We start from the raw sequence: 24,809 nt of genomic DNA, 5'->3' as shown, positions 1-24,809 counted from the left end.
GGAAGCCGCGTGCCCCGCCTCCTCTGGTCCTCCTCCCCGCCCCCCGTTCGCCTCTCCCCTGTCACATGACCAGGTGCGTTCACCCGGCCCCTCTCACGTGATTCCTGTCGCAGCATCTACCTCCGCCTCCTTCTCCTCCTGGATCCCCTTTCCTGCCACCCCACCCCCTGCATGTGACCAGACGGGGCTTTTCCGGGCCACGCATTCGGTCCAGATCCTCGACCTCCCCTGTCACGTGACCGAGCCGCCGCGTGCTCACTGGGGGCGGCGTGCGCGAGGCTCTCTTGCCCCCGCTCCCCTTCCCCCACCTTCAGCCTTGTCCTTCCTCTGCCCCGCAGCGACTCGATTGCTGGGCTGGGCGCAGTCTGGGGCTGTAATCGCGGCTTGCGATTCTTTACTTTCCATGTCCCCAACCCCCTTCCCGTTCTTCTCCCCATCCCTCCCCCTGCCCTTCTGGTGGCAGCCATTTGGATCTCGACCTCTTTGCATCGGACTTACACTCCTCTCCCTCCCCACCAGGGCTTAGAACGCCCCCCCACCCAGCCTTCTGCCTCCACCTCAATTCTAGTCCCTATGGAGTTTATTTTTGAAGGGATTGGGGAGGGGAGAAGGGGCAGGAACTTTGTTTTTCTTATGGTTGCCGAAGGCCAGGGGATGCTGACCTTCTTCTCCAACCCAGCGTGTGCAAGAAGGTGGAAGGCATCAGACCCAAGAATCACCCATCCACATCACATCCCCTGACCTGAGGTCAGGTGGCAAACGCCATCAGGTCCTCAAGAGGCATACTAGTCCTCTAGGAGGGCTGTGATTAGGTGGCAGCATCACCGGCCATTCACTAGGTGTCGCCATTGCGAAAGACAAAGCTCGTGGCTGGGCCGCGGTGAAACGACAGCAGGTGGCGGTGAAACGACAGCAGGTGGCCCCGAAGCAGCGGGGAAAGACCGTTCTGATTGGTGGAATAAGCCTAGCGATTGTCCTAGGGCTTCTCCTTTGGGGGGCTAGACCGGGCCCTGGCACATTGCACAGTGCCTAGCACATAGTAATCAATGCGTGCGGAATGAAGGTAGACACCCGAACTAAATCCCTGCCCCCACCCATCCTTCCCTACAGGACTGCCTATTAAATTAAATTCGACACACACTAATTAAGAGCCTACTACGTGCCAGGCACAGTTCTCGGAGCTGGTGATACAAAGACACACACTCACACAAAAATGCCTGCCATCAAGGAGCTTAAATTTTACTGTAGGTAAACAATACATATGTAAAAGCAAAATTATTCGAAGTAAATACAAAGAAATGAGGAGAGGAATAGTATTAACAATTTAGTACTTTCGTCTTCATGCCAGCATGGTGCAGGGGACAGTGATTTGGAATGGGGGTGGGATGGGGAGGGTAGGTGGGAGAAAGACAGAGAGATTAAATTCTTGTCAATTGAAGAAAAAAACTTTAAAGAAAAAAATAGAATTGGACTGGGTGTGAGGAAACGAGACTTAGTCCTGGGTCTATGACTATATTCCTGTGTGACTGACTGAGTAAGTCACTTCAGGTCTCAATTTCCTCATCTATAAAATGAGGTGACTTATTAGAAACTATGAAACTGAACATTAAGCACCTACTGTGTATAAGGTGCTCCATGCAAAGATGAAAAAGTGCCAGCCCTCAAGAAACTTACGATCTGCTAAGGAGGTGAGACTTGATAGTGTGATATAAGGGGAAAAAAAAACAAACAACTGGAAAGACATAGGAGAAAAGGAGTGAGAAAGTACAGGTACGAGAAGCAAAAAGGTAAACAGTTCACATTTTGACTCATAAATTAAAGTGTTGCAAGTAAAATAACATATATTTAAAAGTTTGCAAAACCTTTCTTGTGCACTATCTAATCTTCACAACAATCCTGTAAATTAGGTATTGTTAAATAACCCCAAATTTACAGGGGAGAAAAATGAAGCATAGAGATTTGCCTGGAGTTATATAGCTGTTTTTAGTTGGCAGAGACAGGCTTTAAATTTGGGGCTCTTGGAATTCAGGTGCAGCATTCTCATCAAACCACACTGCACTGCCTCTGGTCATTTTGATTTAAGGGGACTGCTTTCACTTTCAGCTAACCCTCTTTTCCATCTCTGTGCCCAGAATGCTCATGCCTCTGAATCATTATCCACTTGTACTTGCCCATCTTCTCTCTTTGCCTGGAAAGAGAGCAGGAAAGAGTAGAGATTTGGGAGATGAGGAGGAGGGATTTGTTGAAGGAAAGGTCTCACTTCCTCTCATGACAGAGCTGAGAAATGAGATCTAGAAAGAAAAGGCAAACAATCTGGGATAACTTTGTCCTGGAGAAGAGAAAGCTGAGAGATAACTGGAATAACTACCATCAAAGGGCTTGAGTCAGCACCCATCTGCAAGTTACTCAGGACTAGGTATTTCCATGGTATTGTTGAGGCCCACTTCCCAATGTGGGGATTCAGTTTAAGATAGAAACATTTTTGACTCAGTTATGCCAAGACTCTCCCGGCTCCCTCCTTCTCTTGACCAGCCACTTTACCTTCCTCCCTCTCCCAATCAGGTTTCCTCCTTTTCCCCCAGCCTCCTCCCCTATATATGTTACCTTCCTCCATGAAAACGTAAGCTGGTTGAGGATAGGGACTGTTTTGTTTGCTTTTATTCACATCCCCAGTATGTACCATACAGTAGGCACTCAATAAATGCTCTATCATCTATCTGTCATCTATCTAACAAACCCATGTGACAAACAAAACTTTGAACAATGACCTTAAATAAACATATGCCTCCTTATTTACTCAAAACAAATGAAAGTAGCATCTCATGGTTTTTAGTAAAAAGAGTTCATTACATGAGGAATGTAATTATTTTAGGATCTCATAACCCCAGGCCATAAGAAGATAAGTTTAAGGGAATGAGTATGTTTAGTTTGGGGAAATGATGAGAGGTTAGGGTAGGAAGCATTATAATTTTCTTAATATTTGAAAAGTTATAATGTGGAATAGAGGTTAGTCTTGTTCTAGCCAGATGACAAGCCTAGGAGTAATGAGTACAAGTCACAGGGACTCATATTTCTGCTGTCTGTGAGGAAAATCTTAGCAATTAAAGCTAGTGCCAAAGTAGAATGTATTGCCCCAGGATGTCATCAGTTCCCTGTCACTGGAGATTTTCAAGTAGAGGTTTGATTACCATTTGTTAGGATGGTATAGAGAGAATTCCTGCTTATATTTACAGATTGAACAAAATGACCTCTGGAATCCCTTTCCGCTCTCAGATTGTATAGTTCTGTGATTCCAATCAGGAACTTCATTCTTTCTGTTGTAACAAACTTGAGGTAAGTTATATGGAAGTGTTCTGAAGAGTATATAGTACTATATAAATATCTATTCCCTCTTTATCTCAAAAGACAGTAGATTACCACCCTTTGTTTCTTCATCCATTGGAAGACTTTTACTCAGTCTTGTTTCCATGGATTACCCCAGTATTCTTTTCTCCAGGCTGGACATTACAGATTTCCACTTTGTCTTAAAGCTTTAATTCTTCATCCTTTTTCATGGCTAGGTTTTCTAAGATATACACATCTGCACAGGAATATTAGCCTGTGCAAACATGTCTAGACATACACACACTTTTTATATACTGGGACCCTGCCTTTGTATTCCAGAACCCATGCTATCACTGCATTCCTCTCCCCCACAATTCCTACAACACTTAGGTTCTTCCTATCACATCCAACTCCAGGGATTTGGAGACATTTCCAAATGTTAATCAAACCAAAGAATTAAAAATGAGATTGGCCAAAGATCATTGGAGGGGCACATAATAGGTATGAGCAGTCTTCAACACATTACAAATGAAGGAGTGTGTTCAGTGGAAAGGACACTAGATTTGGAGTTAGTGGGATCACTGTATGTCCCAGTTCTACTAAGTACTACCTGTATGACATATGGCTAAGACACTTAATCTTATCTGTAAAATTAGGGGGTTGAAGTAAATTACCTCTAAAGTTCCTTCTAGCTCTAACTATGATTCTAAACTAATTACCAAGGAGAAGTAGCATAAAGGTTGTTATCAAAAATTGCACGAGTGGAAAAAGGTGTAGTCATACGGCAAGAGTAAGGGATAACGCTGACAGCTATATTGGTATCTCTGTGACGTAAAAAAAAATTGAAACGGGCTCTTCAGCATAGTTGTGGACCCCTTGTGAGAGACACAGAAAAGAGTAGCACAGAATGGGCAAGTATGGTTTATGATTTGATCGTTGTAGAGGATGACTATATTCTTGAGATCACAGATCCATTTGAGTATTTTAAAATTTAATTGAATCATGGAGGAGAAAAAAACTGCCTATACTTAAGTGCCCAGCTTTTAGGTTTAGCCTTCTAATACCCTACCCCAACCCCTCCTTGCAATCATAGCCTTACTCTGTGGCCCTTAAGAATATATACAGAGTTCTGGGACATTTTCAAGACCTTTTCCCACCTTGCCTCAAAACTTGATTCTTTCCTTCCTCACCAGCTCTGTTTTTATGACTGGCAGTCCTTCCTCACCAGTTCTGTTTTTATGGCTGGCAGTCTTGTAGATCCTATCAGGATCTGGGTGAGTGAATCAAGCTACAGCTTCCCTAATGACTTTTCTTTGGCTAATGAATGTCCAATAGTGTAGTTCTGAGGTGGGGAACCTTTGCTCTCGAGGTCACGTGTGGCCTTCTAGGTCCTCTGGTACTGCCTTTTGACTGAGTCCAAGTTTTACAGAACAAAAATTTATTAAGGAGATTTGTTCTGTGAAGTTTGGATTCCATCAAAGGGCTACACTTGAGGACCTAGAGGGCCACATATGGCCTTGAGGATGCAGGTTCCCCACCCCTGGTGTAGTTCATTCCCCTCTGGTCAGAGGAAGGAGAGAGGTGTCTCCTAGTCATTTCTTTCTCCAGTCCAGTCTTCACCTGGAGGAAGTCAGAGGTGGAGAGGAGAAAATGGCTGCTCATCCTGGCATAGGAAAAGTAGGATTCAAATCTTAGCTCTTCCCTTACTAGCTGTTTGAACTTGAGCAAATTCGCTTCTGTGAACTTTAGTTTCTTCAACTGTAAAATGGGGATAAAATGCATGCTTCATAGACTTATTGTGAGGTTCAATTGAGATAAAGTGCTTAGTAGGCTTTACAGCTATATAAATATAAGAGATGGAAGTAATGATAATTATTCTTATTATCCTGCTCCCTCTTCACTGAATCTACCCATATTGCAGCTACCTCAGCTCCTACATCTCCGTGAAGGCCCCATTCTCCCAGTTAAGACCTAATCTCCTTCCCCAAGTTCCTTAGGTACATTAGAAGTGCTAAACTAATGGAAATATGAATCTAAGATGACAAATCCCTCTATTTTTTCTACCTTTTGATTTCATCTTCATGATCTAACTTGATTTTCCTTCTTCATACTGTTAGAGCTAGGCAACAACCAGGTCAAGGATTGGTTATGAAGTAGAGAGATGAAGGAGTAGGTCATAGTTGAAGACCAGGAGGACAAACTCCATTTCCTTCCCTTTCCCCTTCCTATTAAAAGCAAAGTGGGGCAGTGCTGGGGTTGGGGTGGAAGATAGGTGTTGGGATAAGACTCCCAGTATTATTCTGAAAACCACTTTTCAATGGTGACTCATTAGCTCTGGATGGTTGTGAGAAGCACTGTCTCCTCCATTAAGTGAAAGTAAGAATCACTTTCTTTCTGGTCCCCTCCAGCCAAGGAGTCCCAAACAGCAGGACTGGTTTTGGTGAAGGTTTCCATACCTTCCCTTTCTTCATTTGTCTCTCTCTCCCTGTTTTTCACCTCTCTCCCTTTGCTCATTCCTCTAATTTAACTACTATCACCACATTTTTAAAAACCATGTCTGACCTACTTGGATTCGTTAGCACTGCTTCCTGTCCCCGTACCCCCCCCCCCACCTCCGTCCTCCAACAGACTTTCCCGAAAGGTTGGGCAGGCAACATCAGAAGTAGGGAGGAGAATTCTGCTCAACCCCCATAGCATCCGAACTCCTCCTTCCCCTTCCCCCTCACGCATCAGAGCAGAGCAGATTTACACCAGGGCCCAGGAAAGACCCACTTTCCTGGATAGGAGTCCCGGGATTAGCAGTGTTGGTGGCTCCACTTCAGTGGCAGAGAACCCTCCCTTATCTGGAGTGAAGGAAACGATTTTAGCTCACCCCATCCTATCACTCTGGTAACCAGACAGTGGGAAGCTCCTCTGATAGAGGCTAGGATCCCCCCAGGGAACATCTAGGCTGAGATAAGCTAGGTTCTGGCCCCCCCCCCCGAACCCTCCCCCCCCCCAGCCCCGCCCCCTGCGCCCCCGGATCTGTAGGGGCTGCAGGAGCATCAGTCACAGAGAGCAGTAAACGAGACAACAGCTGCAGTAACCCGAAGAGACTCTTGCTTCATCTCCATCTTCTCCATCTCGATCTCCAGCTCCAGCCCCCCCCAACCTGGTTCCGACACCACGGACAGCTCCCGGGCTTTAGTACCGCGGACAGCGCACCGCCCCACCCCCGCAGTCCCCTGCGGGTTGCGGAGCAGCGAGCTAGCCTAGGGGGAGCAAGGTAAGCTATGCGGGCGGGATGCCCGGGCTCCCGCTCCCCATGGCGCTGCTTCTCAGCCTTGGCCTCTTCGGGCTGTTTCCAGGTAAGGACGCTGAACCGGCCAGAGACATCAGAGGGAGCAGGAGTGGAGAAAGAGCAGTATGCTTTTGGGAGGACCCGGATTCCGGCGAACTGGGGGAGACTTGGGGAAGGGGAGGGGCCCCAGGGAATGTAGGGGACAGGAGCGGGTGAGGAGAGAGACGTCTCAAGAGCAAAAATGAGGTGGGGTATAATCTCGAAGCTCTCTTCCAAATGTAATATTTTGTGATTAAGACCATGGGTGGGGGGGGGAGGGGAAGGGTGGAAGAAGAATGGGGGGCGGGAAAGGTGGGGGGTAGACAAGCAAGGGAAGGGCTCCTCACAGGAGAGGAACCTGAGATTTAGGGAGAGGGGAAGGAATCCTGTACCTGATATGATTTGACTAGTTATTTCAACCTCACAGGCAGCTCTCAAATTGGGTCACCATACAGAGATGAGAGGAAGAAGGGAGGGGATCTCCACCCTCTTAGAGGTGGGAGATGGAAGAGGAGAAAGGGTGGGGATGTGGGAAAGGGGTGAGAAACATTGCTGTATCTCAGTGTGCTGAGTGTACCGAAACAAATAAGCACCTATGTGTGATTCTGTTATACCAGTGAAAGTGAGCAGGCACTTGGGGGGGAGGTGGAGGAGCAGGGATTCTGAGGGTTAATGTTAGTATATGGCTGAAGGTGCATTTAGTCAGAGAAGAAAATGTGGTAACTAAGAGTGTATAGATGGTAGATATGAGAACATACAATCTTGTATTGTATGTGTGTCCCCAAGAAATGTCTGAATCTAGAATGAGAAGGTCCTCCTGAATATGTTAAGCATGTGACCAGATACAGAGAAGACACCAAGGTACCACGGCACACACACACACAAAGACATAGACAGATACACAATTGGTAAACCTAGATAATCTATACTTAATATTGACCACACAGATATAGAAGACATACATACAGACACGTATGTTATCTGTACAAATAGCTGGGTTCTAAGGGACAGAAAGTGAGAAAGATGTGATAATCTGCTTTTTACTCTCATGCCCAAGAAGTTGTGAGTGACTTCTTCAAAACACAGAGGAAAGGGAAATCTCAGTCACATGTTCCAAGCTCTGATTCCACCCTTTGAGGAGAATGAGGGAAGATTTACACTGTTCCTCAAGGAATAGACCCTGCCATGGGGTCTTCCAGTCTGAGAGACACTCTTTTGTGTCGCTTAATACAGGGACTCCTTTTTTTGGAGGATGAGTCTCAGTATGTTGTCTTCTGTGGATTTTCCTACATGTTAAATTTTTTCTTTGTTATGTACTTAATAATAATTCTCAAAAATACAAATAAACAAAAATTTGAATTAGAATCACAACAAATAACTTACATTTTGATAAAAGAAAAATACAATATGTAAAAAACATTAACAACTTATTTAGCCTGCCTCCTCTTCCAATCGCTTTTCCATCTTCATATGTATAAAGTTTTGTTGTTTTTAAAAAGTATAATCCTTGTCAATAGTATGGTACCCTATTTTTTTCACTTAACAGCACTTTGTATGTCCTTTCATGTTTCTTTTTTCTTTATAATAATATTTCTATAGTGCTTTTAAGCTTACAAAGTAATGTGCTCATTACAACCTGATGAGCTAGACTATACAAATATTATCTCCATTTTACAAATGAAGAAACTGAGGCAATGAGAAGTTAAGTGAATTATCCACAGTCACACATCCAGTAAATATGACAGTCAGGATATTTACCATTATTTATTTATTTGTTTGATTGAATGACTGTGTTTTTTGTTTGTTTGTTTTTTGGTTTTGCTTTTTGTTTTTCTAAACAGACCTGTGTTTTCTTTACCATTGTCAAGTGATACTTTCTCTGCAATTGATAGCCATAGGGTGTTGACTGAGGCACTAGAGGTTAAGTGACTTGCTCAAGATTACATGGCCAGCAAGCATCAGAGGCAGGATTTGACGCCAGGTCTTCCACTGCTATCCATTACAACACATTGCCTCTTATTTTTATGACTCATATCAATCAATCAAAAGGCATTTATCAAATGCCTGTTATATGCCAGGTGCAGGTAATCCATTATGATATATTCTGTGGCATTGATATGCCATAATTTTTTGATGATATGATGTTTAATTTTTTTAATTATGAACTATTAAAAAAATGGAGGCAGCTAGTTGGCACAGGGGATAGAGGTCTGACCTTGGAGTCAGGAGGATCTGAATTCAAATTTGGCCTCAGACACTTGACACTTATTAGCTGTGTGACCCTGAGCAAGTCACTAAACCCTGATTGCCTCACCAAAAAGCCAAAAAAAAAATTATGAACTATTAAATTATCAACAAACATGAACATTTCCATATAGGAAGGTAGAAGAATGAGGATTGTATATGAAACTGTGACTCTATTACATGTAGCTTGTTTTAAACAAATCTATATTAATATTAAATTAAAATTTTAATTAACTTCAATTTAATTAAAATCTATATTAAATTTACCAGTATTGCTTTGTTGATCTGTGTCCACTTCTGAACTTCCTCTTGCTCTCTTCTGTGTATTTTTAGTATGTTTCATTATTGTTGTTTTCTTTTTTTTGCATCACTAGAACTAGCCCCATTACATTCTCCTCATCTCTCCCCTGTCTAATTAAAGACCTCCTTTATAATATAAGAATAGTCAAGCAAAGGAAATTTGTATTATATTGGTTGTAGCTGAAAAATATGTCTCATTCTGCATTTACATACAGTCCATTGCTAAGAGGTGGGAGGCACACTTCATGATTAGATGTACTGCCATTTATTTAGCTGTTCTTTTTCATGAATACATTAGTTCCATATTTTTTGGCTATTGCAAGTAAATATGTATATATATTTATATATATACATATGCATATATATTTACAATAGGTCTTTTTTCAACAGAGATCTGAACTCAGATTGTTGGATTCATAGAAGCAGCATTGGCAGAATACATAGAGGGCAGACCTTAAAGTCAGAAACACCAGCTTTCAAGTCCTGCTTCTGAAGCACATTGTCTATGTGACCCTGGGCAAAGTCACTTGACCTTTTAGTGCCCCAGGTAGTTCCCTAAGACTCTGAGTTATAGACAGGTTGCCATTCTGCATGGGGGGAGGGAGTTTGCCATGTGAATGAAATCACAGGTCCAACCCTGCTCCACCCCCCATCTCCACCAAAAAAAAAATCCTTATGATACAGTCTACTGGTAGGTCAAAGGACAGAATCAGTTTTATAAGTGTAAGTTTCCAGATTGCTCTCCAAAGAGACTGCATCAATTCATAATTCCACCAATACTATAATAAAATATCTGTTTCCACAGCTCTACAAACATTGAATCTTATTATTTTTACTATTTTTATTAATTCACTTGGTGTAAAGGAGTACCTCAAAGTTGTTTTAATTTGCAGTTTTCTGATTATGAAAGAAGTAGAACAATTTTATGTCATTTTTTACAAATATATGTTACCGCCTTCAAAAACTAACCATTTACATTCTGGTCATATATCTATTATGACACAGTATTTTATTAAATTTGCATTATTTCTTATAGATACTAAAAGTAAGGTGGTTTTTTTAAAAATCACATATACATTTGGTGCTTTTCTCAGGAAGAGAGAGGAGGGTAGAGTTGTGGCCTTAGGCCATGCTCCGCCTACCTTGGCATCCTGTCTGTTGGGGAGGTTGTCCCAAAATGCCCTGATGGGGTGAATACACTTAACTAGCTCTTATCCCCTTTTGGCACTTTCCCTCACTCTATCCCAGGGTTCCTGGCTACGGACACAGAGGAAAGGTTGGTGGAACATCTCCTGGACCCTGCCCGCTACAATAAGCTCATTCGACCAGCCACCAATGGCTCTGAGCTGGTGACTGTGCAGCTTACAGTATCGCTAGCCCAGCTCATTAGTGTGGTAAGTTAGAAGTAGCGATCTTGGCCCTTCAGGATCACCTTTGTGCTCCTGGATTCCCTAGGATAAGAGGATAGATTGTCACCTGATAAAATCCAACCCATTGGTGTGATTTGTACATATGTGTGCATTCAGCCCTCACATATGCCTCCTTTCTGGGGAGTTCTCCCGGGTACTTGAAGTTAGCAGGTCTTCTCTACTTGGTCCTTAGGCATTGCGTATTTACTTGGGAGGGGTATGGAAGAGGTTGGGCTAGAATATTCATCAAGGGCTCCCTCTGTTTTAGCATGAGCGGGAGCAGATCATGACCACCAATGTCTGGCTGACCCAGGTGAGTGACCTAATACTCTCCTTTCAACACCCCTCTCCTTTTCAGACCCTGTGTCTCTTTTCCTTCCATTTGTTCTTTCCTTCTATAGTCACTTTTTTTTCTTGCTCTACTTTTCTAATCAATCACTATCAAAATTACTTTCTCCCCTCATACCTCACAAAATACTTTCTTTAATTTTCTAATGTATTTATCATATGATATTATATACTGTCTGAGTCATTCATTGTGAGCACAATGGGGTCAGGGATGCTGTCTTATCTCAACTTTATATTTCTCCTAGTGCCTTCACAGTGTTATGTACACTTTTAAATGTTTATTGAATGAATGAGCCTCCTCCAAGCCTATCTCATGGGCTCCAGGACTGCTTTGGTCACATGGCTACCTGTCCTTTGTCTTCTGTAACCCTAGTTTATGCCCCACCTGATAGAGAGAGAATAGTCAATGGCAGTTGTATCTGTTTATTGAGGTAGAGGTAGTTAGTCAGTCAGTCAATAAACATATATTAAGTGCCTGCTATGGGCTGGGTACTATAAAAAGACAAAAAATAGTTCCTGCTCTCCAGGATCCTGGAGTCTAATGGGGGGAGATAACATGTAAACAACTATGTACAAACAAGATATAGGCAGGATAAGTTGGAAATAATCAACAGAGGGAAAACACTAGCACTCAGGAGGATTGGGAAAGGCTTCTAGTAGAAGATGGATTTTAGCTGAGACCTGAAAGAAGCCAGGGAAGCCAGGAGATGGAGATAAGGATGGAGAATATTCCAGGAATGGGGGACAGCCAGTGAAAATGCCTGGACTTGGGAGATGTCTTGTGCAAAGAATAGCAAGGAGATTGAATCTACAATCCAGCAGGGCACTGGATTGTAGCGTACATGGTAGAGAGTAAAGGATAAGAAGATTGGAAAGGTAGGAGAGGTCCAGATTGTGAGGGGCTTTGAATGCCAAACAGATTTTATATTTGACCCTAGAGGTGATAGGGAGCTACTGGAGTTTATTGAATGAGTGGGTGACTTGGGCAGATCTTCACTTTAGAAAGATTGACAGCTGAGTAGAAGATGGAGTAGAGGGGGAGAGACTTGAGGTAGGCAGACCCACCAGCAGGCTATGGTGATAGTCTAGGTATGAGGTGATGAGGGCCTGCACCAGCGTGGTGGCAGTGTCAGAGGAGAGAACATATATTCAGGGGTGGGGAACTTGAGGCCCCACATGGCCCTCTATGTCCTCAAGTTCAGCCCTTTGACTGAATCCAAACTTCACAGAATAAATCCCCTTAATAAAAGGAATTGTTCTGTAAAACTTGCACTCAGTCAAAAGGCCTTACCCATATACATATACACACATATATGTTATGAAGGTAAAATTGACAGGTCTTGGCAAGAAAATATATGTGGGGTAGGGTGAGAGAATGAGAAGTTAGGGATGTTGTGAACCTGAGTGAAGGAAAAGATAATAATACCCTCAACAGTTATAGTTCCCTATATAAATTCATAAGGGGGGGGTTTGAGGGGAAAAAGAATTCAGTGAGGGAGGGTGTACAAAGATACCAGCCTCATTCTCTCCTCCAGAGACATATGGGTCCAGTGGCAAGATATAGATCAGGACTCAGTGGGAGACCTTGGCCTTTGAAGGTTAGGTCTTTCCCAGTGTCATATGCTGAAAAGAGCTCAAGAAGTATGAGAACTGAGAAAAGGCCATTGGATTTGGCAATTAAGAGATCATTGGTAACTTTGGAGAGGGCAGTTTTAGTTGAATGAGAGGTCAAAAGCCAATTAGAGAGTTACAAATAGAGTTTGAGAAAAGGAAGTACCTATTGTAGATGACCTTCTCAAGGAATTTAGCCATAACAGGAAAATAAGGTGTGGTTTTATTGCTAGTGGGGATGGATGGATCAAGTTGGGGTTTTTTGAGGATGAGGGAAACATGACCATATTTATAGGCAGGTCAGAAGATAGGGAGAGATTGAATAGAATCGAGAGGACAGGGATGATGGAAGGGGCAATCTGCTGGAGAATGTGGGATGGAATGGGATACTTGTTCATTTAGAATGTTTTGCTTTGGTAAGTAGAGGGGCCACCTCTACATTCAAGATAAAGGAGAGGGGATAGTGGCAGAAGGCATCTTGGTGTTGTAGCTTTCTCCTACTCCTTCCCTTTTACTATATTCTTTTTCCTTTTACCATATTCCTTGTCAGCCTCTAATTCCTCCCCCAATCCTTTCTGTTATTGGAATGGCCACTCTCTCCCTGGTCACTTCTCTGGCATCTCTCCTCAGGAGTGGGAGGATTACCGGCTTACCTGGAAACCAGAAGAATTCGACAATATGAAGAAAGTGCGACTCCCTTCCAAGCACATCTGGCTTCCAGATGTTGTCCTCTACAACAAGTATGTAGCCCTTGAGTAATGGGGAGAGAAGGAGGATGCCAATGGGAGGGTTAGTTGAGTTAGAAATTAAAAAAAAAACAAAAACAACTAGTTCAAGGTAGATGAAGGGAAAGGAACATAAATTGACCAGCACATAGGCAGTGACACAGACAAGCAAATGTACATATAGATCAATTGACAAATGAGATCATTTGAGCTACTACTCTGACCCTTATAGCCAATAATGATTCCTTGTGATTCATAGAATGTTAGAGCTAGAAGAGACCTTACCAGTCATAGAGTTTAACACCCTCCCTTCCCTTACCCTTCCTTTTTCAGACAAAAAAAAACCCAAACAAAACAAAACTGGAATTTTGAGCAACCTTAGAGCAGTAGGAGCAAAATTAGAATCCAGATCTCCTAAACTCCCAGGCTAGCACTCATGTGTGGAAGGTGTGGTGGAAGGAGAGAAACTGTTTTAAAAAAAAATGCTTGCCAGTTGACTAGGCTGCTTTATTGTAGTCAGGATTGGGAAGAGGTGGGAAACAAAGGATCTTTTGAGGTCCCTTTTCTCACCAAGGAATCCCTCCCATGCCCGGGGCAAGAATCACCATTCTCTAATAAATTCATCCTTCCCTATCCGTTCCCTATCTTCCCACTGCTTGGGGGTTTCAAAGCCTATATCCTATGTCTTCTCTTTGTCTCACCTCAAATCTTAATCCACTTTGCTCACACTATCATGCTCCCTCGATTCAATCTAAGAATTACCTGCACCTTTCTATCATCACCTACCCTTTAATCCTCTTTCAGTTTTGAAAGTTCCCACAGGATATATTTTCCCTGCTTTAGATAAGCCCCCTTAGCCTCCTACTCCGGCAGTCTTATCTTCCCCTCTAACAAAAGTACACACACACACACATACACACACACACATACACACACATACACTTTCTTAATCCTGTTCCCCCTTCCCCTCAGAGAACCTTCCTAAGAGTGATTGCTGGTCCTCGTTCCCCCTCCCTTCCACTTCCTTTTTCTTTCCTATTCCCTCAACTAACGTTGAGAACACCATCTGGCTGAATCATCTGTTCTTTTTTCTGTCTACATCTGTGCCTTGTAGAATGAGTGTGGTGAAGGTGTCTTATATCCCTCATAAGACTAAGAGCTTCCTAAGTGTAGGAACTGAATCTCTTTCTCCCTCTAGATGTCCAATTTGTGTTACCCAGGACAGGGTGGGTCCCTGAAGAAATGAGACATGACTGATTTCCCCTCATCTTCCCTCCTACCCAATCCTCTTGCAGTGCTGATGGGGTGTATGAGGTCTCCTTCTACTCCAATGCTGTGGTTTCCTATGATGGTAGCATCTTCTGGCTTCCACCTGCCATCTACAAGAGTGCCTGCAAGATTGAGGTCAAGCATTTCCCCTTTGACCAGCAGAATTGTACCATGAAGTTCCGTTCCTGGACCTATGATCGCACCGAAATTGACTTGGTACTGAAGAGTGAAGTTGCCAACTTGGATGATTTTACACCCAGTGGTGAATGGGACATTGTAGCCTTGCCGGGGCGGCGGAATGAGAATCCAGATGACTCCACTTATGTGGACATCACCTATGACTTCATCATTCGCCGCAAACCTCTCTTCTACACTATCAACCTCATCATTCCTTGCATCCTCATCACCTCCCTTGCCATCCTGGTCTTCTACTTGCCTTCTGACTGTGGTGAGAAGATGACACTCTGCATCTCTGTCCTGCTGGCTCTCACCGTCTTCCTCCTGCTTATCTCCAAGATTGTCCCACCCACCTCACTGGATGTGCCGCTGGTCGGCAAGTACCTCATGTTCACCATGGTACTGGTGACTTTCTCCATTGTCACCAGTGTCTGCGTCCTCAATGTGCATCACCGATCACCGACCACCCACACCATGGCCCCATGGGTCAAAGTTGTCTTCTTGGAGAAGCTACCTGCTGTCCTCTTCATGAAGCAGCCACGCCAGAACTGTGCCAGGCAGAGGCTAAGGCAGCGAAGGCGGCAACGGGAGCAGGAAGGTGGTGGGGGACTATTCTTCGGAGATGCCCCAGGGGCCAATTCCTGTACTTGCTTTGTCAACCAGGCCTCTGTCAAGGAGTTTGGTGGAGTTTTTGGGGCTGAGTCAGCTGAATCAGCCAATGGCTTCCGGGGTCGAGTGGGCCCTGTTGGGCCATGTGGCTGTGGGCTCAAGGAGGCAGTAGACGGTGTGCGCTTCATTGCTGATCACATGAGGAGTGAGGATGATGACCAAAGCGTGAGTGTGTGGAGATTGGAAGAGGGCTGGAGGAGTAGAGGTCCTCCCTTGGCAAGTAGGGGATAGAAGAGGTATAGACGAGGGAAGGGGAGAGGGGCTTGGAGGTGTCCTAATGACTTAGTATAGAAATTACTTGGTCAGTCAAATTTCTTTAGCACTCGTAAGATACATTATAGGTTATACTATATTATGTAGGTTACATATATATTATATATATATACACACACACATATATATTATATATATGTATACATACATAAAAGAAACTATCCCTGTCTCTAAGAAGGTCAAAATATTAGGGTAGAATCAATAGAAATGGAAATAATGCTGGAGCTGGAGTCAGAGGAACTTCGTTTGAATCCAAGGTCTGATACTTTCTACCTGGATGACCTTGGGCAAGTCATTGATCCTCTTGACGCCTCATTTGTAAAATGAGGGGGTTGGGGCAAATGGTGTCTGAAGTCCCTTTAAGCTCTAAATCTGTGAGCCTATGAAATACGTAACCACAAAATTTATAAATGTACAGTGGAGGGCAGGACAAAAAGTGGGCCAGGGATCATACTGGGATTTTGAAGTTGAAAGGGACATTGAAGGCCATCTGATCCAAAGCTTTCACTTTACAGATGTGGAATCTGAGGGGCAGAGAGGGGATGGGATTTGTCCAAAATCACGTGGTTGGCTAGTGGTAGAGCCAGACTCTGAACCCAGTCTTCTATCTTGGTATCGAATGCCTCACCTACTCTACCACCAGGATGGCCAGCAGGCAAGGTTAGTTTGGAATGGCCTGCTTCAGAGGTCCATCCTTGAGTTCTGAGTGATACAGAATTATCTTACTGATCTCCAAATGTATCCAGAAAGAAGCAACAATGGAGTGACATGGTTTAAGTTGGGGTAAGGGAAAGAGAGAGGGAGAAGGCAGCTTTCTAGAATGCAGTGTGGTCATCTTACCCACCTCTCTTGACAAGCAAAATCTTGTCTCCCCCTCCCTTCAGCTAGTGGATGGTGGTGCAGTGTATAGAGTGATGGGGCCTGAAGTCAGGCAGACTCATCTTCCTGAGTTAAAATCTGGCCTCAGGCACTTATTAGCCATGTGACCCTGGACAAGTCACTTAACCCCATTTGCCTCAGTTTCCTCATCTGTCAAATGAGCTGGAGAAGGAAATGGCAAAACACTCCGGTATCTTTGCCAAGAAAACCCCAAAAGGGGTCACAAAGAGTTGGACATGACTGAAATGACTGAACAACAATGGAGGGTGTGTACTTTCTGTCCTCTATTGGATATAAAATAAAAGACCTGGGAAGAGTGAGTAGTAGAAATATCTTGAGGTATTTCTCTCTAGAAAAGTTCCACTCCTGGCTCTGCTCGAAAAGGGCATCTCCCCAAACTAATGTCCCTTTTCTACTCAATTGGCTCCCTGGATAGCAGCCTTATGAAATATTTATGGCAGAGACCTTGAGGGTGGAAGCAAGGATGTTGGTTGCTGGTTAGGCATTTTTCATCATTTTCTCTTGCCCTCCCCCTTCATCTCCTCACTGAGTTTGTACTATTCTGGAATTTTCTTCTGCAAAGGCACTTTCAATTCTAGGATCTCAGGGGAGATGGATTCAGTTTTGCTGATGCAGTCACTTGGAGAACCTTCTTCACCTCACACTCTCCTGCATTAAGCCTGCCCGCCTAGCCTGACCTCTCAGCTCCATCTTTTAAAGCTCAAAGAATTTGTAGCTGGAAGGAAGAGATCCTCTGGTCTAAACCCCCTCCCCCTCATTTTTTTTTAAATTTTTAGGCAATTGGGGTTAAGTGACTTGCCCAAGGTAACACAGCTAGTAAGTGTCAAGTGTTTGGTCTGAGGCTGGATTTGAACCCAGGTCCTCCTGACTTCAGGGCCAGTGCTCTATCCACTGTGCTACCTAGATGCCCCAATGTAAGTGTAAGGTCCAGTGTTTCCTTAAGTTCTTTTTCATAAGGAGCAGCTAATGATGAAAAGGGTAGAAAATTGTGTTTTTGCTAGTCTGAGAGAAGGTTATATGAGCTGGCCAAACCAAGAAGAAGTGAGGTGTCTCATGCTTTTAGAGATGTGAGGTCCCTCTGCAGGGTCAGTAGTGACCAGACCCCGCTTGTAGCACAGAGAGGGTGCTGCCCAAACAAGCACAATAGTCCCAGCCCATGAGGACCTTTCATTCTGCTGAGAGTTGGAAAGGGGTGAGGTACTCAGCACTACCTTCTCCACAGTGTGGAGAGGTCTGGAAAATGACTCCTAGGCCTGTCTATTCCCACACGCCCCTAGCAAGAGAAGTCAAAAGGATGCCTGTCAGAGGCAAGGGACCGAGGGGGCAGAGTACAGCTTACTGGTGGGGAGGAGGTGAGGCGAGGCAGGATGGATGAATAGTCAGGTGAGGTAGATCTTTTGAGGAAGCAATGTCGGTGTCTTGGGCACAGCCTGGAGCTTGTGGCCGGAGAAGGAGCTAAGGATTTTAGTGGACCACAAGCATCTTGTGAGGCTCAGTGAGACCTGGCTGTTGAAACAGCTAATGTAATTTTACATTTTTTTTTTTTAGCTAGGTAATGGGGTTAAGTGACTTGAGCACAGTCACACAGCTAGTGAGTATCATTTGTCTGAGGCCGGATTTGAAGTCAGGTCTTCCTGACTCCAGGGCCGGTGCTCTATCCACTGTACCACCTAGCTGCCCCCAGCTAATGTAATTTTAGACTGCTTTAACAGAGGCAGAGAGGATAGTATTGGTACCAAATCATGCTAAGTAATGCTGATTTTTATTTTTTTTAAAGAACTTAATGTAGTAGAAAAAACAGTAGACTTGTATTCAGGAAGACCTGAGTTCAAGTGCTGCGCAGACACTTTAGCCAGAAGACCCTGGCTGGGCAAGTCACTGAACCTCCCCTTATCTCCACTGTCTCATCTGTAAAATGAGGATAATAATGATATCCACCTCAGAGATCATTTTCATTAAGTACCTTGCAAACCTTAAAGTACTACATAAATGTTAGTGGTTATTATTATTATTATTGTTGCTGCTGTGGCTTTAAATGAAAGCAGAAGATACAGGGAATTAGAACCTAAATGAAAGGATGGCTCACAAATTCTCCTTCAGAAGGCAAATGAGGGAGTTGACAGAGTCGGTCTCACCTTGTGTAGAAAGACAAGAAAGATCACTTGAAAAGTCAGTAGGGGCAGCTAGGTGGCACAGTGGATAGAGCACCAGCTCTGGAGTCAGGAGGACTTGTGTTCAAATCCAGCCTCAGACAAATGATACTCACTAGCTGTGTGACCCTGGGCAAGTCACTTAACCCCGATTGCCTCGTCCAAAAAAAAAATCACTTAGTCACTTTGTATCACTGTGCTTATCATATGTATTTGTAAAAAAACCAGTCAAGATACCTGCAGCTTATGCATAGGCTTGTTACTAAAAGAGGAGGCAGAGACATTGTAAGAATTCAGAAAGGCGTGTAATTGGGGAAAAATAAAATACTAAATTAAAAAAATAAATTAAATTAAAAAAAAGAATTCAGAAAGGCAGTGGGATGTAGTGGGTAGGGCATTGGACTTGGGAGTCAGGAAGACGGGTTCAAATCCTGTCTCATGGATTTACTAGGTATGTGACTCTGGGCAAGTCACATCATCATCATCATCATCATCATCATCATTACAATAATAATGGTAATGACAATAATACTAGCTAACATTTATATAGCGCTTACTAGCCAGGCACTGTGCTAAATGTTTTACAATTATTATCTCATTAGATCCTAACACTAACCCTGGGAGGTAAGTGCTATTATTATCCCCATTTAGGTTTTTGAGTTTCCTTGTCTATAAAATGAGGAAACTGGGACTTGTTGGCTTCCGAGGTCCCTTCCAGCTCTAAATAGGTCATTCTCTGGTTCTTTGAAGGAGGGGAGGGAAGAGAATAAGCATTTATATAGCGCCTGCTAGCCAGGCCCTGTGCTATGTGCTTCACAAATATTCTCTCATTCAGTCCTCACAACAACACTGCAAGGTAGGTGCTGTTGTTATCCCCATTTTGCAGGTGAGGAAACTGAGGCAACATAGGTTAAATGACTTACTTAGGGTCACACAGCTAGTAACTGTCTAAGGCCAGATTTGAACTCAGGTCTTTTTGACTCCAGGCCTGATACTTTATCTATTGAGTCAATCAGTACTCAATGAGATGCTCAGTGGTTTCAATGAAAAGGTGGGCATAGAAAGACAGTGAAAAATATGTTGGGAAATTAACTCCAGATCAAGAAATCAAAAGAGCTAAAGGCTTTTAGGCTACACAAAAGCCTCATATACCATATATATGTATGTGTGCACATGTATACACACATACATATATACACATGTGTGTATACACACATGTATAAATACATATGATGTGTTCATACTTATATATAATTTGTTCAAGAAGAGATCATTATGCACTGGACGTGGTGAGCATTGAGTAATACTATTTTTTTTAAAAGAAATTTTTGTTGTTGAATTGTTTTTCAGTTGTGTCTAATTCTCTGAGACCCCATTTGGGGTTTTCTTGGCAAAGATACTGGAGTAGTTTGCCATTTTTTTCTCCAGCTCATTTTACAGATGAGGAAACTGAGGCAAACAGGGTTAAGTGACTTGCCCAGGGTCACACAGCTAGTAAGTATCTGAGACCAGATTTGAACTCAGGTCTTCCTGACTCCAGGTCTGCTGCTGTATCTGCCTGTGCCACCTAGCTGCCCATCAAAAAAGAAATTAATTATGCCTCAAATGGAAAACGATTGGTTGTCAATGTAGGAATCTTTCACAATTACATAGTTATGTATAGACAGATTAAGGACTTATTAGACCAAAGGTAAAAATCGATGCCAAATTAGAGGAAAGAACAAAATTAGAAGATATGGCATGTGATCAAAATAGCTCTAATCTAAACTACTTAATTTATTGGTGGGAACTGGATACAGCAACAATCATTGACATAACACTATCACTATTTCTGAAAGAAGTCTAAGTCTAAGAAGTCTAAGAAATATGAAGCCATTGTCACAATGAATAGGCCAAAAGAGCCTATTCTCAGTTGGCAAATGCTTGAATTCCATGCCAGCCAGAGAGATAGAAAAGGCAAAGGCAATGCCAACTTAGAATATATACTCATTTATACATCTAATAGAGAAGGATGGCGAAAGACCAGGAGCAGCAACATCTCATAAAACAGGGGGAAATAATAGAGGAAAGACCAAGTTAATAGAAAGCTTGCCACGAGTCCCAAATTAGCCAGATCATTTCAAGAACATTTAAAGATGAAACTGGAAGAGACAACAATTGGAAAGATCTCTCAAGATTTCTATAACAAACCATATTCTCCACTGATAATGAGTGGAATGATGAGTTTTGGACTCTAACATCTCAGTCCCAATAAGCTATGTGAAGAGGCAGAAATGGCACTGAAGAAAATAAAGGCAGGAAGAGCAGCTGGACCAGATCAAAGAGACACAGAGTGGGTCCACCCTGGAGCAGACACAATTTTGAGGGTGTTGAGGGACTGATTCTCAAGAGGTTTAAAAAAGAAACCAAATGATTGGAAAACATCATGGCTGTCATTACATGTAAGAATAGTATTTATTGCCAATTTGTATCTCTACAAACTCTTCAGAGAATTCTTCACATCTGTATTATGAACATTTTTGGTAGAAATATGAGAAGGGAATATGTAAGCTTTCAGAAACAATATTCTACAGAGGACTACATCATTGTAGTAACAAATTAGCCAAAAGATACAGAGAATGTAGAGATGAAAATGGCAAACCACTTCAGTATGTTGGGTGGCATAGTGGATTGCCAGGCTTGGTGTCGGGAAGACATCCTCCTGAGTCCAAATCCAGTCTCAGACACTTACTGGCTGTGTGACCCTGGGCAAGTTATTTCACCCTGTTTGCCTCAGTTTCCTTATCTGTAAAATGAGCTGGAGAAGGCAATGGCAAACCACTCCAATATCTTTGCCAAGAAAACCCCAAATGGGGTCACAAAGAGTCGGACATGACTGAAAAATGACTGAACAACAACAGAGAATATAAGATGACACTATGTTATTGTTTGTTACATGACTGAAATGGCAAAATGCAGTTTTAAAGGCTCTTATTCAACAAGGTACTTCCCATAAGATCATGCAAAATACCTTTAAAGATATGAGATGATTGCATTTGATCACCTCCTATTATTAAAACAACAATAATACTAGCTAGCACGTATAGCTTTAAGGTTTACAAAGCACTTTACAAATATTAACTCATCTCCCAAGAACCCTGGGAGGTAGGTACTATTATTATCCCCATTTTACAGATGAGGAAACTCAGGCAGAGGTTAAATGACTTGCCCAGGGTCACATAGCTAGATCTGAACTTGGATGTGTTAGGTTTTGCTGACTCCAGGTTCAAGCTTCTCTTCATTATGCCATCTAGGTGCTTATTATTAATATCAAGTAAGACATAAAGTAGGCACACATATGCTTGCTAAAGATGTTTGCCATTGGAAACGTCAGAGGATGTCCAGGACAGTTTATATGGATGAGAGATTTCTGATATGTGGTGAGCCCACTGGATGTTCCAATTTGTGAATGACATTACACTTATTGTAACACCCAGATCATTGCACAGCCTCTTAAATGAGATCCAAATCATTTAAGATGTCAGCTTAACAATCCACATAAGAAAAACCAAATGGATGAAGAATGCCTATTACTCAGATTATGATATACAACCCATGGATCTGGTTCATCAATACATATACCGTGGATAGACACTACCAAAATTGAACAGGCCCCAGGATTGAAAAAGAGAAAACAGGCTGAATCGCAGGAGGAAAATGTACAGTATTTTTGATGACTACAAGATTCTCCCTGAAACAAAAATCTTACATTTTAAAAACATTAGTATTCTTCCAGTGATGCTATGTGGCTGTGAAATCATGGGAATACACACAATCTCAAAAAAGTGAAGCAAACCAGTAGTTCCAAACCTTTTTTGTGTATTATGGGCTCCTTTGCCATGCCAGTGAAGCCTATGGACACCATCTTGGAATAATATTTTTAATGCATAAAATATATGGAATTACAAAGGAACCCAATTGTATTGAAATACATTTATCAAGATTGATTTTTTTAAATGGACTGACAGTTAAGAATCCCTATAATAAGCTATCTCTGGATGTAGGGGGTTCCCTATCACTTGAGGTGGAAGTGGAAGGTAGATGACCACTTGTCAGGGACATTATAGAGATTCCTTTTCAGGTATGGGCAAGACTGGGTGATTGATGAGATCTTCTCTATTTAAGGAAGTGCTGGGGAGAGAGAGGCAGCCTTGGCTCTCAAACCCTGGAGCCCAGCGTTCAGGCTAACAGCTCTCTTCATCTCCAATTTTTTTTTTGTTTTGTTTTTAATTTTTTTTGCTAGGCAGTTGGGTTAAGTGACTTGCCGAGGGTCACACAGCTAGTAAGTGTCAAGTATCTGAGGCTGGATTTGAACTCAGGTCCTCCTGACTCCAGGGCCAGTGCTCTAGTCACTGCATCACCTAGCTGCCCCCATCTCTGGTGCACATTTGGGATATTGCCAATGAAGTGCAAGTTATAAAATAAAGGACCCCTGAAATTTATATAGGCCTTTTCATTTTACAAAGTACCCTTATGCAGATAGTTTCATTTGATCCACACAGTAAATCCCAAGGCAGGCAAGGCTGGGGTTATACTCCTGATGAGGAAGTAGAGAGAGGTTTGGAGAAATGAGGTGACTTGCCCAACCTCACACAACTAATGTGTGGGGTATTCTGGTTTCAAAACCAGGTCTCCTACCTCCACGTCCAAGGCTCAAGGACATAATAGCTATATTCCTTCATGAACTGCACCAACATTAAACCAGGCCTAGGGTAAGACAATATGGGCAGCGGCCTGGGGAATAACATGTTGGGAGCACAAGGGACACTTTTAAAGGCCGTTTGTTTCTTGGAGACAATTGGGGTTAAGTAACTTGCCCAGGGTCACAAGACTAGTAAGTGTCTGAGCTCTTATTTGAACTCAGGTCCTCTTAAGTACAGGGCCTATCCACTGCGCCACCTAGCTGCCCCTAAAGGTTACTTTTTTGCAAATGCACATATTAACAATTCCTAATTTCCTCTTTCCATGGCCAGTAGGTCCTTATTTTTCTAAGTCAAATTCCACCCACCTGTTGCCCATTGTAGGAGATGGCCCTATTTTGTGGAGCAGGGAGTAGATGTGGTATCAAGAGATCTGGGCTTAAATTCCATCTCTGACACTGTGACTGACAAATAAGTCCCTTGATACTGATGAGCTAACAGGAAAGTGCTTTGTAAAGGCTATCTACAATGGTCATCATCATCATCATCATTATTTTTATTATTAGAGGCGGAGCCTGGGTGCCAAGCCTCTTATATGGGACAAGGGGGGAGAAGGCAGGGAGGTGCCCTCACCCACCACTCATCCCTCTCCCATCATGTTGCTGACCCTCTGCCCTCCCCCTTCTCCTCTCTTTCTTCACCCAGGTGAGTGAGGACTGGAAGTATGTTGCTATGGTGATTGATCGCCTGTTCCTCTGGATCTTTGTCTTTGTCTGTATCTTTGGCACCATCGGCATGTTCCTGCAGCCACTTTTCCAGAATTACGCCACCAACACCTTCCTCCACCTGGCCCACCCAGCTTCCAGCTCCAAGTGAGATCACTGCCTGTCCAGCCCCCAAACCTAAGCCACCTCAGTGCATCTATGATGGAGGACCCATGGTAGCGGTGGCGGGGTTTGCTGCAGACAGGGAAAAGTGGGAGTGAGGAACTTCCCTCCAGACACTCATACTCTCTCTTTTGCCAAGCACTGCTTGCTCCTCTTCCTCCCAGGCTTAACCTCCAAGCGATTTATGGAGCTTGGCTGGTTTGTGCCTCCCCTTTGGTCTCCCCAACCTTTTGTTTCTCTGGGGGCCCTGAAAGCAGCTAGTGGTAAGAAATGCCAGCTGAGAAATAAAAGAGCAGAGATGGCAGGAGAGGAACGGACTGAAATCAGAACTCCTGTTGGGAGTTTGAAAGACAAAGAAATGAAAAGGCCTGGAGTCCAAAAGAAGGGGCCTTATTCTCCTTGCCAAAATAAATTGTCTCCAGATCATATGAAAAACAGAGTGAGGGTGGATTGAAGGAGAGAAAGAAGAGAGAAGTGTACAGTTACAAGGAGGCTTTTCTGGTTCTTGGTTAGGTTGACCAAATG

At 43.2% G+C, this 24,809-nt stretch overlaps 1 protein-coding gene across 1 annotated transcript; it reads left to right on the top strand.

Annotated features, from left to right (window-relative positions):
* Positions 1-6,607: 6,607 nt before the first annotated feature.
* LOC114050095 (neuronal acetylcholine receptor subunit beta-2) lies at positions 6,608-24,273 on the top strand. The gene is made up of 6 exons (XM_027871648.1): positions 6,608-6,671; positions 10,436-10,581; positions 10,865-10,909; positions 13,186-13,295; positions 14,576-15,560; positions 24,103-24,273. Exons 1-6 carry the CDS (start codon positions 6,608-6,610, stop codon positions 24,271-24,273), a joined length of 1,521 nt encoding a protein of 506 aa, XP_027727449.1.
* Positions 24,274-24,809: the final 536 nt, after the last annotated feature.

Source organism: Vombatus ursinus, unplaced genomic scaffold (assembly GCF_900497805.2).
Source record: "Vombatus ursinus unplaced genomic scaffold, bare-nosed wombat genome assembly UNPS02014798.1, whole genome shotgun sequence".
In the NCBI taxonomy this organism is placed as follows: domain Eukaryota; kingdom Metazoa; phylum Chordata; class Mammalia; order Diprotodontia; family Vombatidae; genus Vombatus; species Vombatus ursinus.
This window is presented reverse-complemented; position numbering and strand designations above follow the sequence as displayed.

What these genes read in the sequence shown, in the direction of transcription:
- LOC114050095 (XM_027871648.1), top strand. Translation starts at nt 6,608, where the DNA reads ATGCCCGGGCTCCCGCTCCCCATGGCGCTGCTTCTCAGCCTTGGCCTC. An exon ending in CCTCTTCGGGCTGTTTCCAG is followed by an intron (nt 6,672 to 10,435) that starts GTAAGGACGCTG and finishes ACTCTATCCCAG; the next exon opens with GGTTCCTGGCTACGGACACA. An exon ending in TAGCCCAGCTCATTAGTGTG is followed by an intron (nt 10,582 to 10,864) that starts GTAAGTTAGAAG and finishes CCTCTGTTTTAG; the next exon opens with CATGAGCGGGAGCAGATCAT.